Source organism: Pipistrellus kuhlii, unplaced genomic scaffold, assembly GCF_014108245.1.
Source record: "Pipistrellus kuhlii isolate mPipKuh1 unplaced genomic scaffold, mPipKuh1.p scaffold_m20_p_3, whole genome shotgun sequence".
NCBI lineage: Eukaryota > Metazoa > Chordata > Mammalia > Chiroptera > Vespertilionidae > Pipistrellus > Pipistrellus kuhlii.
Window position 1 is genome coordinate 150965017 of NW_023425529.1, and position 16181 is coordinate 150981197.

General features: G+C 39.5%; 1 protein-coding gene across 34 annotated transcripts in view; it reads right to left on the reverse strand.

Annotated features, from left to right (window-relative positions):
- DOCK9 (dedicator of cytokinesis 9) overlaps positions 1–16181 on the reverse strand; it is a 244954-nt gene that overhangs the window by 99693 nt on the left and 129080 nt on the right. For all 34 annotated transcript variants that reach the window (XM_036458435.2, XM_036458431.2, XM_036458438.2 and 31 more), the window contains exons 3-7: positions 11766–11855; positions 8158–8240; positions 6423–6492; positions 4313–4408; positions 3189–3323 (exon numbers count right to left, since the gene is read on the reverse strand). In XM_036458435.2, coding sequence (XP_036314328.1) covers positions 3189–3323; positions 4313–4408; positions 6423–6492; positions 8158–8240; positions 11766–11855 — 474 coding nt within the window. The remainder of the gene's footprint in view (positions 1–3188; positions 3324–4312; positions 4409–6422; positions 6493–8157; positions 8241–11765; positions 11856–16181) is intronic.

Sequence of the window (16181 nt, forward strand, 5' to 3'; positions counted from 1 at the left end):
CTTAGCCCCTGAAAACATCTGAGTTTGGACCACCAACTTCTGCTGCTGGCCATGATGAAGTAACAGGGTCTGGACTTACCCTCCCATCATAACTACTAGAAAACTGGACAGAATACTTAGATGGGACAGGTGTTTTCAGATATTTGACAACAGAGAGGGCAGGCCTGGGCTCCCTGAGAGAAGGGAAATATATGAAGTGAGTTTTAGCACCATCTCACCTTTCTTTTTCTTTTTCTTTTCTTTTTCTTTTTATTTAATATATTTTATTGATTTTTCTTACAGAGAGGAAGGGAGAGGGATAGAGAGCTAGAAACATTGATGAGAGAGAAACATCGACCAGCTGCCTCTTGCACACCCTCTACTGGGGATGTGCCTGCAACCAATGTACATGCCCTTAACCAGAATCGAACCTGGGACCTTTCAGTCTGCAGACCGACGCTCTACCGCTGAGCCAAACCGATTTCAGCACCACCTCACCTGTCTGCACGACACTAGAAGTTAATGAAGGTCCTTTACATTCTAAGGTTAAATTTACTTTGAAAATCTTCATCCCGCCAAATTATTAGTCAAGTATAAATGCAAAAATAATGATAGTTGCAGATATGCTAACCCTCAAAGAAAATTAACATCTTACACATGATTCCTCAGGAAACTACTGAAGAATGTATTCCTCCAGAATAAGAAAATAAGTCAAGAAAGAAGACAACTAGGATTCTCAAAACAGGAACTCCAACGCAGGGAAGAAGGTAAAGGGAATTTTCAGGATGGTGGCTGTGCAGAAGCTAAAAGGGCAATTACGTCTGATGCTTGATTAACATGGGTGTGAACTGCACGAGTCCATTTACATGTGATATTTGGGACAATGTGAAAAAACTTGCAGGTGAACTGCATAGCTTAAAATATGAAAAGTTAAGAAAAAGGTAGCTATATCATAAATAAATAAATTACATATAGATATTAGTCTAGTTTATAATTTACTACTATTGAGTATTCAGAAATCTAGTATACAAAGCTAAAATTTATTTTTTTAAAATCCTGCACACACTTAGAGACCATACATTGCACCATTCGTAGTTGAGGAAAATGTGAACAAACATGAATATACCGTATATATGTATAACATACAAAATATGTGTTAATCAACTGTCTTTGTTATTAGTAAGGTTTCTGGTCAACAGCAGGCTATCGCTAAATTTGGGTGAGTCAAAGCTTTGCATGGATTTTGGACTCTAAAGGCGGTTGGCGCCCATAACCCCGGGGCTATTCAAGGGTCAACTGTAGTCCAGGTTAGAGCAGAAAGGAGGGTGGCAGGAGCTACTATCTCATCACCAGCACATGGTGTTCACAACTGCTGGATAAAGAACACGAACACTCCTCACCTAGCAATATGAAGACAAATCCAGAAAAACCAATGGAAAGAGTCGGAAATGATCATTTTAAAAGAGTGGAGAATGGGAGAGGAGGGGTGATGCAGGCAGGAATGTGGCTTTCGTGTTGCCTTTCTGCACTGTCTGCCTGTTTACATCAGATGCACCATTGCTCACATGAAAATGTAATTTAAATTTAAATAAACATGAATACATAAACAAGTATACCTGAGGGTCAAACCAGAGAGCTGTGTGTCTAACCTTAACCACATTGGTTCCACAAAACAACCTTTCTTATGGAATTGAGATTCGGGCTGATGTCATTAGGCAACACTGAGTCACTGTAAGGGAGACTCTGATAATGGTGACTGATAATGGTAGCTATTATGAGGAGTTGTCAAGGAGACTGTTCATTAATCCCACAGTGTGCCTCTGTAAGAGGGCCCCCAAGAGAAATGCCTGAATGATCTTCATTCTGAGATTGCTTGGGCAGCTTCTGACTAATTAGATTGTATCTATGTGTGCTGGGCGACTGCACGGGTCTCCAAACTGGAGAGCATAGGGCCCTGTTTGTTGACCACCTAATCAGGTCTTTGTAACATGCTTTTTCCTTAATTCCACTTTATCTCCGCCCTACCCTGACTCCTTGTTTAGCTTTCTGCTTTCAAACCCACTTGAAATGTATGGTGTTCTGTGTTTTATGAATCCTTATAAGTTGCTGCCTTAGATCTTCCTGAAAAATGGGAGGGGAATGGATGGATGGATGGATGAATGGATGGACAGAGAGATGGGAAAACTAGCAATCTGCTTTCAAAGACAATTGAAAACAACTTGGATTTGCCCTAGCCAGTTTGGCTCAGTGGATAGAGCGTCAGCTTGTGGACTGAAGGGTCCCAGGTTCGATTCCGGTGAAGGGCATGTACTTTGGTTGCCAGCACATCCCCGGTAGTGGGTTTGCAGGAGGCAGCTGATAGATGTTTCTCTCTCATCGATGTTTCTAACTCTGTCTCTCTCCCTTCCTCTCTGTAAAAAATCGGGGTCAATGAGGACTTCCACATTATCTGTATTGCCTGATATTTATAACATGTACATATTCATATATTATATGTAATATAAAAAAATTCTACAAACACAGCAGAACTATGATAAAAATATCCAATACTAGCTACTGAATGTTTACCATGTGCCAGCACTGTCCTAAGCTCATACATCTATTAATTAATCCTCTCAGAAACCATAATCAATACTATTAACATCTCTACTTAACAAGTGAGGAAACTGAGGCACAGAGAGGTTAAGTAATATCTCCAAGGTTACACGATGGGGAAGTGGGAGAGCAGGGATTTGAATTCAGTTTGAATCTTAACCTAATCTCTTGACCAATATACTACTCTGCCATTGGTACTGTGATAAAAGTCATCACTGAAATGCTAAGAACTGTTCTAAATATTTTCAAGTGAGCTCATCCAATCTTCCAATTTACCCTATTAAGGAAACATTATCACTATTTGAATTTTGCAAATGAAGCAACTTGAGGTAATAGCTGTCCAAGATAAACACAACTAAAATGTGGCTGAGCCAGGTTTTAAACACAAGAACTCATGCACAAAAGATGGCAGGTATAACACAATTCTGCCTCTGTTATACCTGCCATCTTTTAAAATGATGAAAAACAGGCCTTTTCTCATTTAAAGTCAGCTGTTATATTTCAAAGAAAAAAAAAAAACCTGCCATTTTTGGAAGTGTTTGCTTCAATCTGCCAATTCACAGATGATACTTTTACAAATAAGAAAACTTGATAAAACTCTTTTCCATATTTACCTGAACCACACCCATACAGGAATCCAAAAATATCGATCCTTTTGGCTCTTTGGAGATCTTTTCATCTTTGTAAAAATTCAAATTGTAGGATCCATCACCAAGTTGAGTCAGGTGGAAAAACCGTCTTTTAAATGACTGAAAGAAAAAATACACATACAGCGATTGTTTCAAAATGAAAAGAATCACAATCTCTCTCAATCACTCACAATTCGACACATAAATTAAAACCAGTTCAGTTCTCCCCAAATCAAATCTAATTCTGGCCAATGCCCCCAGGGAACGGGGTGAGTTCAGACTCTCACACCCAGTAATCTCACCTGTAGATGTCAGGAGGTGGTTCACCTAACATCGACAGGTCGTTTTTCTCACCCACAGGACATGGGATTTTACATAACTGCCCAAAAGCAGTGCAGTGAGTTCTGAAACGGGATGCAGCTCAGAGGGATGGAAACTTTCTCAAATCCCCAGGGTTTCTGCTCACACAGCACAGAAACCATTCTCTGCCACGTGACCCTGAGCGCTTTTCCAGCCTCAGGACTGAGACAGTCAGCATTTCCCCCAATTTGATTCCCTATCTATCATACACCCTTTTCCCCCCAGTGCTTCTTTTCTCTTTATTATTATCCTGTTCTTTCTCTGGCTCTATTTCTGTCCTGTGTGTGTGTGTGTGTGTGTTTTTACTCTGGTTTTACTTTCCTCTTTGCAACCTTCTCCCAATGTAACCATTTTCCCTTTGGTCCTCAATTTCTACTTCACTTGACTTTGTCACAGTAGATCTCCGAAAAAGTGCTTAGGTTTAGCTTCTCGGTGACGTATCAATTCTTAGAGGTATCAATTATCATTTTTGTAGTTCATACAGAGAAAAAGGCCTGTGTTAGCCATCCACCTTCATACCAGGCCAATGATCTCTTCACACTGGTGGTGAGAGGGTGACGGGTAAGTGGGTGGAAGGGTCTGTACGAATAGGGGTCCATCTTACTAAACAAAGGGAGGCATCTTACTAGCCAGACAACGTCACTTTTGTCAGGAAGAACAGCATGCTCACTCATCTTGAGCATTATTCCTAAGACCCACAGCAAAACACGTTTAATCAGAGGGGAAAGCAGGGCGATGGGCCTCCTTACCCTCATGGTCACACTTATTGCACTGTTCATGTTGCCTTTGTACAGCCAGCCATGCTTGGTGATCCCGCCCTTCTGAGAGCCGAGGGAGGCAGCATCCTGGGAGAGAAGGGAAACATTGCAGTCAATCTCTGTTATTTGCCGCGAGTCTGGTTAGTGGAAAAGCCATTCATTTGGTTGCCCTTTGCCCCTTTACTGGAGTAACCATCTGACACCAACACCTGCAAGTCACTCTAGAGTCCACTTAACAGGGAAAGAGAGGGACAAGCCTGCATTTCTGAAAACCCTTGTCCATGAAAAGGCAAAGCGGTTCCGCTACAAATCTTTATTTTTAAGGGTTTAATGAGCCACAGAAAGTACATACCATACTTGACCACTCAAGTTCTAAGGTCTTGCCTGGTTTCACAAAAAAATGTTTTCAAATGACACTCCCCTATGATTGAAGGACAAAAGCAAATTCCTGGAAAACTTCCCAGAGGCTTAGTTCAGGGGAAGGTGAATAAAGAAAGGAAGGAAGGGAGGGAATGTGAGGCAATAAAGAAAGGACAGGTAACATGGTGGGGCAACAAAAAAAAAAAAAACAAAAAAAAGGGAAACATAGGGAAGAATGCGACAGGGATAGAGGAATGGAGTTAGAAAAGTGAAAGGAAACAGCTAGAAAAGTAATGAAACAAGTTCTGACCCCAAGCTCTGAGATCTGAGTTTAATGGGGTAGCTACTAAAAATATAGGCATATATTTGCATACATAATAAACAGGCCAGTGAAATATATACACACACATACACAATCCAGCAAGTCTCCCACCACACCCTTGGACACTCTTTAAGAGTGTTCCCTTATGGCTTCTTTCCCCCTTTAAGGCTGTGCGTGCTCAGTGCACACTTCAGTAGGTACTCTGGGAAGAGAAGGCCACACAGTGTCAGCTTGCCCAGCTCACGCCTCTTAAAACTAGTTTCTAATGAAGATCTTCATTTCTGTACAAGCAGACGACTGCATAAAGGCCCATTTTATACTGTGTTTTCGACCATCTCAATATTAATATTGGTGGATTTACTGTTGTTATTATTAGCAATAATAGAAATAACTTATCTGTCTAGGATTTTACAGTTTGTTTTGTGTGTCCTAACATGCATTATTTTACTGGGTCCTCCTCTTACTATTAATCAGCACCACATTTTTAACATCTTGCTTTTCATTTTGAATGACTACCTTCTCTTCTCAGAATTATTTTTTTTTCAAGCTGTTTCTAAAATAATTTACTACCAAGGACATTGTTACAAGATCATGAGGGGCTGGTGTTATTGGCTTAGCTGACAATTTAAAAAGAAAAGAAAAGCTAAACTCACGATGAGGTACCCAATAGTGAGTAGGGGAGAAAGAGAAATACACCAACTTTAAGTAGGTTTCCCTTGCTCAGTGGACATAGTCCCCTTCACATCATGCTGTCTTTGTACACTTCCCTAGCCATTATCATTTCTCCAACAGTAGGGGAAGTGGTTGTTAAAATCAGAGCTTCTGGGAACTATATGCTTCATTCAATGCAATCACTGGAAAACAGCAACTTAAAATGTACTGGCTACCAGTTTGTTAAGACATCCTGTTGAAAAACAACACAGCCCTGGCTGGTTTGGCTCAGTGGATGGAGTGTCAGCCTGTGGACTGAAGGGTCCCAGGTTCCATCTGATCCCCAGTGAGGGGCGTGCGAGAGGTAGCTGATGGGTGATTCTTTCTCATCATTGATGTTTCTATCTCTCTCTCTCCCTTCCTCTCTGAAATCAATTAAAATATATTTTAAATAAAAAAGAAAAACAACAGAACCTTAAGGTCTAAGTAATCTTGATATCTTTTAACAGCGCAGCCAAATCTCATCCAGGCCTTTGAAAATGATCTCAGAACAAATAAACAGGGCCGGGAGAACATGCTACATATGCTAAGTAGTCAAGTTGAAACAGAAACTTTATTTCAATCAATCAAACAACACATTTAGTAAAATTCTTCCCTGTTTCAAGAAACATTCCAATTGCTGCCTTGGCTAAATGTTGGTAATTTTCTAATTAATCTTCCAAGTCTGTAAAAGAAATCAATTTTAAAGTCTGTGAGTGATCATCCTACCTCGTCTTTGTCAACCTCCTCATCAACTTCATAGACATGAACTGGAAGTTTATCCAACTTGGCCCCTTTGCTTTAAAAAGAAGAAAAGAGCTTGGATTATAATGACCTGGCCCCAGGAGAGATGCTGCATTCTTCTCCCATCAGAGGAACCAGAGTTTAACAAACCCAAAGCTAGTCCACTCAGATAAAGATAAAAAACCACCACCGCCATTGCTTTTCACAGTGGAGGTGAGAGAATTCCAAAAGCTATGCATAGCTTGTTAGCAGTTACACAGGTATTTTAAAATGGGAAAGCTATTAATAAATAAAGACTTGGTAGGCATTAACAACAAACACATGACAGTAACAATAGCGGCTAGCATTTATTAAACCATTATGTGTTAGGCACTGTGCTGGGGTACTTCACGTGTTTTCTCCTTTAGTCCTTTTGATGGGACTGGTGTTAAGACCATTCACTGGGAATAGATGAGGAAACTGAGGCTTACAGAGAGAAGAGCAAGTAGATGACTTAGGCAGAGACAGAAGAGAATCTATATTCCAAGTCACTGTTACAATCTTCCCTCTCTTCCTCATCACAATCAGAAACTCCTGCTTATGCCAAAAAGTGAAGTCTATCAGCAGTAAAAGTAAAACATCGTATAGGAAATACAATATATCTCACAGTCTATTCTCTGTTAGCCATGAGAAAAGTATGAATAAGACTATCAGTGAAGATAGGTTAATCTGATCAAATGGGAAGAATTAAAAAAATCCCCATGGGAGTACAGAGTGAACATAGAGTTAAGAAGCACACCCATCTGGATAACATAATGTTGGAGGAGAGTGTTCTCGACTGAGGTTTAAAAAAAAGGCATCTGGAAAGCTGGCTAAACACGCTTAAAGAATGGCTGAACCACACAAATAGAAAAAAAAACAAATAGCTAGATCCATCAAGAATAGTATAAGCAAATCAACCCCACAGATGCAACAAACACAAAGAAAAATGTATGAATAGGATCTCAAGTGAAATTTTCATTGGCGATGGTTACGTCTGAAATACAATCCATCATTATTTGCTTTCAATTTTCGTACTGAATTATATTTAAATTTGCCAATTGCATCATTTACGGGTGCACCATTTTATAACAGACATCCTCTCAAGGTGCGACCTACCTATCTCTGGTTTACTTCAACCACCACTAATCTGTCTAAACGTACCTTCTTTTGGTGTATTTTAGAATGAGTTAATTCTTTAAAGAAGGAAAAGAAATTTGTCTGGGGAAATGCTTGTTCTTTGATATACTTTTAACATAAAATTTATTCAGTAGAGTTTTTTTTTTAATTTTCATTTATCCAATATAAAATAAAACAATATTTTTATGTTTCTTAAAATATTCTTTTTAAGATAAAACACATTGTAGCATATTTCAAAACCCTTACATTTTCTTTGTTTTTATTTCTCACTGAAAAAAATTCACGGTTGTGTTTTATCAGTGGTATCCCGAAAAGAACCACTGGAAGTAATTAAACCATCCATGTGTTTATTGCAACCTGCCAATCCCAGAGTACTGGGATTGAGTCCTGTTATCACATGCCCTGTAAACAATATCTATCCCATATCACACAAACCATCTAGAAATAGTTTCTCCAATTATGCTGATTGTTGGAAGGTACATACCTCCCGAAACATTTTAAGTACAAAGACTTTTTCCTAGGTGTATAAACCCCACCTTGTGTGGTCTGCCCATTTACTTACTTTGGAAGCTGTCGAAACTCTCCTGAGTAATCTTCATATTTATAGTTCACGAGATGCCAGTCAGAGTTATAGGTTTTGATGCACTATGGGGAGTATATTAAAAAAAAAAAAAAAAAAAAAGTATATGAGAAAAATAAAAATTCTTTCCCCTTAATGCTCTCATGCCTGAAATCCCATCATCAGAGGTTCCTGTGAAGTTTAAGAACCACTTAAACATACCCCTTGGGAGAGGGGTCACTTTAAGTGCAATCAGAGAGCAGATTTTATAGGAGACAAACATAACAGCCTCTTGCTCCATTTACATAACAATGTACAGTTTCTGACTTAAAAGCATTTGGTTCTAAAAGAGAAGTTAGTTGTGTGGCCTCTACTAGAATATGAAAGTGAACAGAGAGGGGGAACCATAAGATACTTTCATGGTATTTACTAATATTACAACTGGCTTTATTAGTCCATATGATATAAATTTGTTCCCAGTTTTTTCTTCTATTTATAAGGACAGAGTGAGGTATTAGGAGGAAGGATTTCATTTCACAGTGGTACCATGACATCTCCGTGTGTATAGAACGCACAACATATGCAGCACTCTATTGCCAAGGATTCTATCGGTGACACTAACCTCCAGAGGCTGAACACCTCCTGAAAGCCAGACTCAACAGGCCAGCGTGGTGTCTTCCATTCATCTATACAGGAGGATTCACTGAGTACCACATACAGTCTTAAGATTATAAGATCTTCTAGATCTTCCAATACAAATAAGTCAAAATCAACAGGTGAAGTCTTTGATTTAGTTACCATCAGCTTAGCCCAAATAATTTTTCTGTGTGATCAGCTCTTGACTACATGTATGTAGGCTTCAGTATGGCAAAAAATAAGTAAGTGAAAACATATGTAGATAAATGCATATTTGAATTACCGAGTTGATTTGATGCTGGTTTTAATTAACACGAACAAAGTCTCTTTTCTGCTTACTTCTCCTCATTGTTTAATTGTGAACCTCTTTATCTATTTCTTAGCCTATGCCAGAAGGCCGTTAGAGGCAAATTCTCCTTCACCCCAAAATCATGAAAATAATTGCAGCAACCACAGAGAGTGCTTCTCCTGTGCCATGCTCTCTATAAGCACTTCACCGTAAAGGTTGTAAAGAGAAGGTAGTGTGAGCTTTGCTGTCATTGAGGTAGGATAATTAGGAGAGGTGGAATAAATAGCAAAGAAGGGTTAAGCAGAGAGTTAGATGTGCGAGCTAAGCAACTTTTCAATTTCTCTGCTCTGTACTTACAAATGTCTTTAAATACTATTTTATTCTTGTAAATGCTTTCGAAAAATTTTCAAAGCATTTTGACCTTTAGAACATCAGATACCCACACTCAAAATTACATTCTCAAACCAGTATGATTTCAGAATTATCCTTAGATTTGGATTTTCCCACTACTGTCTGTAGGTCCATTATCACTAAGTCAAGTCTGACTATATATTATACAGTCTCGTGGGTGAGCCCCTATTCTCTTTGTTCTGGAAGCCAAATCAGGGACAGCAGCAGCACTCAAGGCCATGGTGGTTTTGCATAGAGCAGGGCTACTACGGTTGTGCCACCAAAGTCTCTTGCAGGTCATTACAACCATTGTGAAGTATAAAATGCACCTGCCCAATGAAAACATAAGCACAGACATACATGATCCTGCGCACTCATGAACGGAATGCCTGATTGCCCAAATTTTTAATACCTTAGATAAAACTAGTAAGAAACACAATTATAATATTTAAACTTGTTCAATTATAAGGAATTGCAAAAAGCACAGTTAGCCAGGTTAAGTAGCCAGAGGTCCCATTCATTTACTAAGCCATTGTTGATTGCCCACACAGCGGGCATCTACTAAATTCCAAGGTAGAAACAGAATAAGGCAAGCAACACCCATCCCGCTGGGACATGGAAAGTCTGGGAGACAATGGGTTCAATCAGAAATTAGTATCCACAGAACCATATCTCTAAAAGCATAGGGATCTGATTTCATGGCTGACCTTTCAAACTTGTGAAATTCAATAATATTTTGAAGTTATACTGCAAGTCTTTTGAAGTTGTTTTTGTTTTGTTTTGTTTTTTAAAGCCATTAGGTCATTCTCCTCAGGACCAGAGGATGGAGAGGAAGTGCTGTTCCACTCCACCCTAGGGAAGGCTCTCCAGAGAGCGTAGCTATGTTGGCTCGCACAGCAGAGAATGGAGCCGCTATTGCTCAACCTGCAGCGATTAAAGAACTTAATGGAGAGCTGCCCTTCAAAAACCATATTTTTTGAGCAATTGGGAAAATTGAATTAGGAATTAATAATTTTGCTGCATGTTTTAAAAACAGGAGTCAACAAACTATTCCTGCAAATGGCCAGATCGTAAACATTTCCAGCTTTGAGGGACATACTGTCTCTGTCGCAACCACTCAGCTCTGAGCTGTGATACAAAAGCAGCCAAAGGCAATAGGTAAACAAATGGGTGTGGCTGTGCTACAACAAAACTTTATTTATAAAACCGGCTGCAGACCAGGGTTTGCCTGTAGGTCACAATTTGCCTACATCCTGTTTTAAAATAAACATTTACGATCATATAAACATATCTGGTTGTATGTGTCTAGAGTTAATTTTACTAATATAATAAGAGCAAAGGAGGCAAGGTAAAAAGTTAGCTTTTCAGAAGGATGAGAGAAAACACTTTAAAATTTAAAATACATATTGAAATTTTTTTTTTTTTAAATCTCCATGGAAACTAAATCGTGTTATTTTAATCGGTCTTCACTTATAAAAGCATATTTTCCTTAGAGTGGGCAGATTTCTCAATAGACTTATTTATCATCTAGAAAATGAGGATAAAAACGGCCCCTGCTTCTCTCCGGATCAGGGACCAATGGTCACTCCAGGAGCCCTTGTGCTCTCCCAGGAAAGCAGGGGTCCATTCAGAGAACCCCGAACCCCCAGGTACTTAAATGAAGGAGCATTTCAAGAAACAAAATTAAAACACCTAATTAGCTCATCCTACCTAAAAGCACCTGGAGGGAGAAACAAACACCCAAGGTGTGTATGTGTGTGTGTGTGGGGGGGGGGGGGGGGGAAGAGCAATCTAAATGTAATCACTTCTTTCCTCCTCAGGATGATCATTACTTGTCTGTTCAAACAAGAGTAATAGTGACCACTCATTGATCGGGGATCGGCAGGCTCGGCTCATTTTCACCTGCCACTTTATAAACATTGAAATTGAACTGGTCTTGATGGTAAGTTCCAGGTATAAATATGTACTAGTAGTGTAAATGATTACATAAATGTGTGTGCTGAGTGTCCATTAAATATCCATGACGAGGCCTCTGACATTACACCCAGTGGTTTTTATTTCATAAGCTCTTGCCGAATTCATGTTTTGTTGTTGGCATTCCTGTTTTGGATTCTGAAAACCTCATGTTATCCTCTGATTTTAACTTCCATTATAAAAATATATATAATTACTTCTCTGACACTGCCTTGAAAACATCATTAAAATTTAAAGAAAAGGAGGTAGAGGGCGGGGGACAAGTCTTAGGGGGGAAATGACTAAAATAACGTAGTACACAAATGTGGAAGAAACACATTACCTCTGTAACAAATAAGCTCTGAGCCTCCTCCTGTGCGTGGGCAGGAACCGTGGAGCATCTGTAGCGACCCTGGCGTCTCAGGATGGCAGTCTGCAAAGGAAAGCACCGGGCAAGGGCTTGGTGAGGTGCAGAAGGGAGGGTAGCCTCCAGGCGGCAGGGCCTGGCATGGACAGTCACCTCAGTCTCTACCATCTCCTCCTCAGGTCAGACAGCAGAGCCCACCTGACACTATCCCGTTCAAAAGTCATGCAGGGCAATGTCCCTGCTTCTTTCTGGATCAGGGCCCAGTGGCCACTCCCAGGAGCCCTTCTGCTCCCCGCAGGAAGGCAGAGTCCCTACCCCCCCAGGTTCTTGATCTGGTCCCATTACACTGCTTTTTACTTGCCCCAACTGTCTTTCTTCATTGTAGTTAAATAGATCTGACATAAAATTTACAATTTCAACCATTTTCAATTGTATAGTCCCGTGCCATTGTACATTTACACTGCTGTGCGACCATCACTACTATCCATCTCTGAACTACCCTCTGTGTCTGGGTTCTCTGCCACATCTCCAGTGCTTAAGAGCAAGGTAACCAGAGAGGTCGAAGGCCCTTAATCAGTATTTGCCTACTGAATCTATGAATTGTGAATTCTACCTCCTCTCCTATGAACCTTAGAACTATTCTTGTTTCATGAGGCTTAAATGCTTATTTTAAATAACAAAATGCCTCAAGACTCTAGGCAGATGCACATCTATTCCAATTAACACTGTTTGGGCGGGATAGTAATGTCAGTACAGGAAACAGGACCTCAGACTTCAGAAAGATTCCTCTCCCACGGACTACAATCCTTGGAACAATTAACAGATCATAAAATAGCATACATGAAACATTTTGCTAACAGAATCTACCCTGTTTATCTTCCTGGCTAATTACGAAGCTGGGGTCTCCCAGCATCTATCCCGGCTGTTTCTCTTCTTCCTTTGATAAGAAGCAGCTTTAGGTCAAATTTGTGATCCCTCCCCAATCTGTAGAGGTGGAGAACCCCAGGGCATAAATTTTATGTATAATTTAATTTTATTTCCTGCCCACATTTTCTCTGTGTTGTGTTTGATTCACTTATATACATTCTTTTATTGCACTGTGCTCATCTTTGAAATTAATCTTAGCTCTTGTTTTTTTCTTAGAATAAGGATCCCTTCATTCTATAGGAAGGGAAGGACGAAACTCTATTCTCCGCCAAAGTCCTTCACAGGTGAATTATTCATTCATTCAGCCTCCAAGAGGGTTGTAAGATCCTGGGTGTCTTGGTTTCTTTGCGAATATCTCAAACAAAGAAACCAAGACACCCAGGGTCTTCTCATTACTCACCTGTTCACATGAAATGCCATAGAGATATGTGACTAAGCTTTGCAGAGGACAATCTATTCAAAAAGCTTCAGCATAACACATACATTATAAGAGACTGTCAAAACTGTTAAGAATCAGGTATAATATTAGTAGAGGGGAATTGCTTAAGAAATTGTGTATGCTTTATTTTCAGATTCTATTTATTTTTTATATTGTCCCTTATCTTTTATTTTTTTTTAAATTTTTATTGCTGAAAGTATTATATATGTCCTCTTTTTCCTCCATCAACCTCTTGTGTTTGTGTAAGCTTCTTAATATCCTCACTTATTGTGTCCTTATCTTGATTATTTGGGTCTATCAAGATTTTATAAACTAATGATTAAACTTTCAAAAATGTTCAGGAAATGGCTCAGGCTAAGAAACGGGACTATTAGGGTCATTTCCAGCCCATTTCCCATCACAAGACTAAGAAGAGAGAAAATGTATTACAAAATTTTCCCAGTGAATTGCCAACTCAAGAAACTTTAATTATGTAATACTTCTCTAAGCACCCCTTTAAGAGAAAAATGATAGGAAATGAGTCTTTTTTATTCTCATGGACCAAAGTACCATTATGCTCTCAATTTAAAAAGAAAGCAAAAATCATGAGACTTGACCTTTACCAAATAATTAAAGCAATAATTCACATGTTTATTGCCACCCACTGATACCAGCATGCTAGATTTGACTCCATTTCTGATGAAGTCCTATCTATGATTCTCGTAGTTCTTTTTGTATATCTGTTTTAGATCCTCTTTTTTAGATGCTTCACCATCCTTTCCTATATGTTCATGCTGTTCCTTACATCAAAAGGTGGAGACCATTTCCTCTTCCCTTGAATCTGAGCTGTTTAATACCGATAAAATGAGATAGAAGTGACCTTGCGCCAGTTCCAAACCTAGCCTTTAGAAGAACTGGCAGCCCCTGATTCTTCATTTTTGACAGACAACAAGCATATTAAAAGATCCACCAGCTTGAGATCACCATGCTGTGAACAAGTTCAAGCTAGTTATATGGAGAGGCCGTATAAAGAAAGATGCCCCACCAGCCTCCAGCTGGTTCCAGCCATTCTGGTTGAGGTATCTCAATGTGAGTGAAGAAGTCATCTTGGACATCCCAGCCCCCATAGACTCTAAATAAAGCAGAACTACCCAGCTTAGCCTTAGCCTCAATTTCTGAATTTTGAGAAATAATAAATTATTGTCTTACTAGATTTTGGGGTAATTTGTTATTCAGCAATAGATAACTATAACAAGACTGTAAGAGGCTAGGAACATTCCCTAATTAAAGTATTGGAGAATATTGTCATTTTCATGGAAATGTCTTTCAAATGCTAATCACACTATAGGTTAGGACAGAAGCATGGAGGGGATACACTAAGCTGCAATCTGGTTTCTGTACTCACCCTCTATTCAGTTAGTGTCCTAAGAGGGGGCAAGTAAGAGAAAAATGTCTGCTAGACCTAGAGAATCAACTATAGTGGCTTCTCTTCCTAAAAAACAGTCTATTGATCACTTAAGGCTCAGTATAAAAATCACTCCATCCATCCATCCATCCATCCATCCATCCATCCATCCATCCATCCGTCCCTCTCTCCCTTCCTCCCCTTCCCCCTTCCTCCTTCTACTGGATCCCTACTTTTTCCAACAGATAATGAACTAGCATTGGAGATACCACATTAAATAAAATGCAGTTCTTACAGAGTTTACAGTCTGATGGCAGAGGAAGATGAGGAAATAAATTATTAAAGTGTGATAAATACTGCAGGAGGGTATGAGAGAAAAAGCACAGATACACAGGCTGGTAAGAGAGGAAAGAGTGGGGAGTCTAAATTTGACATGGAGGAGAAGAGGAAATTAAGAAGATGTGTACTGCCTGGTCAGTATGGCTCAATGGTTGAGCATTAGCCCATGAACCAGGAGGTTGCAATTCAACTCTGGGTCAGGACACATGCCCGGGTTGCAGGCTCAATCCCCAGTAGGGGACAATCGGGTGGCAGCCGATGTATGTTTCTCATTGCTGTTTCTATCTCTCTATCCCTTTTCCTCCTCTCTCTAAAAATCAGTAAAATACATTTTTTAAAAGATGTGTCCTGAGGCAAAGATACTTAAGCTAAATTGTACTTGTGCTGCATATACTTGAAACTTGGAGAGAAGCTTACCCTTAGAAAGTTAAAAGGACAAAATCAAGACATAATAAATGTGGTTAGCTCTTTGCTCACACACAAAGAAAACAAACCCATTAAATCCTAGAACTGAAAAAATACATTCTATGTCAAAGGAAAAACTTCCTAGAACTCTTAAGTTTGAATTAAACAACACTGAAACCCTACCAACCCACAGGCTAGTCAGTGGTTTTAATTCATCTGGGGAAAGAATGAGCCAACAGAAAGAAACAGGCTTGCATGACCAGAGCACTTTTCTCAGTATCTTTAAGAGAAAAGGCTGGGATCCATCAGGCAGGGACCCACGGGGGCTACAGGACTTGGCACCATCGAGAAGTCACCGTGTGATACCACCAGCTGCCAAGGTCTTCCACTCACTGCCTTGGCTCTAGGTCTAGCCTCAACAATCCACTTGTTTATAATGTGATCATCATTTAGATTTTGCTAGTTAGAGAGAACGCACAGCCAATGAATACATCCTGATTTGCTTATTAATTCCAGTTCTGAATACACATTTTTAAATGGTATTCTGGTTTATTCTCTTGAGGGCTTGGTTACTACAAGTGAATTCATCCGAGCCCAAATAATTCTGGTTATACTGTCCAAACCCAGTCTTTGGACTTGCAAAGTAAAAATCTGACCCTAGACACGATGGCCTATCTGATAGCTCATCATCTTGGATTCCATTATACAGAAGTCTCCTGCAGTCACATCTTTTTTTTCTTCTTCCCCCGCCCCATCAGACTGTGAATTCCTCTGAGGGCAGGAGATGCATTTTTCTATTTGTATTTCTGTGCCAAGTACTTAATAAATGAATGAATAAAATAGACAATGGAGAAAGAAATAGAAACCTACATCCATTACTTGCATATGGTTGTGTGTG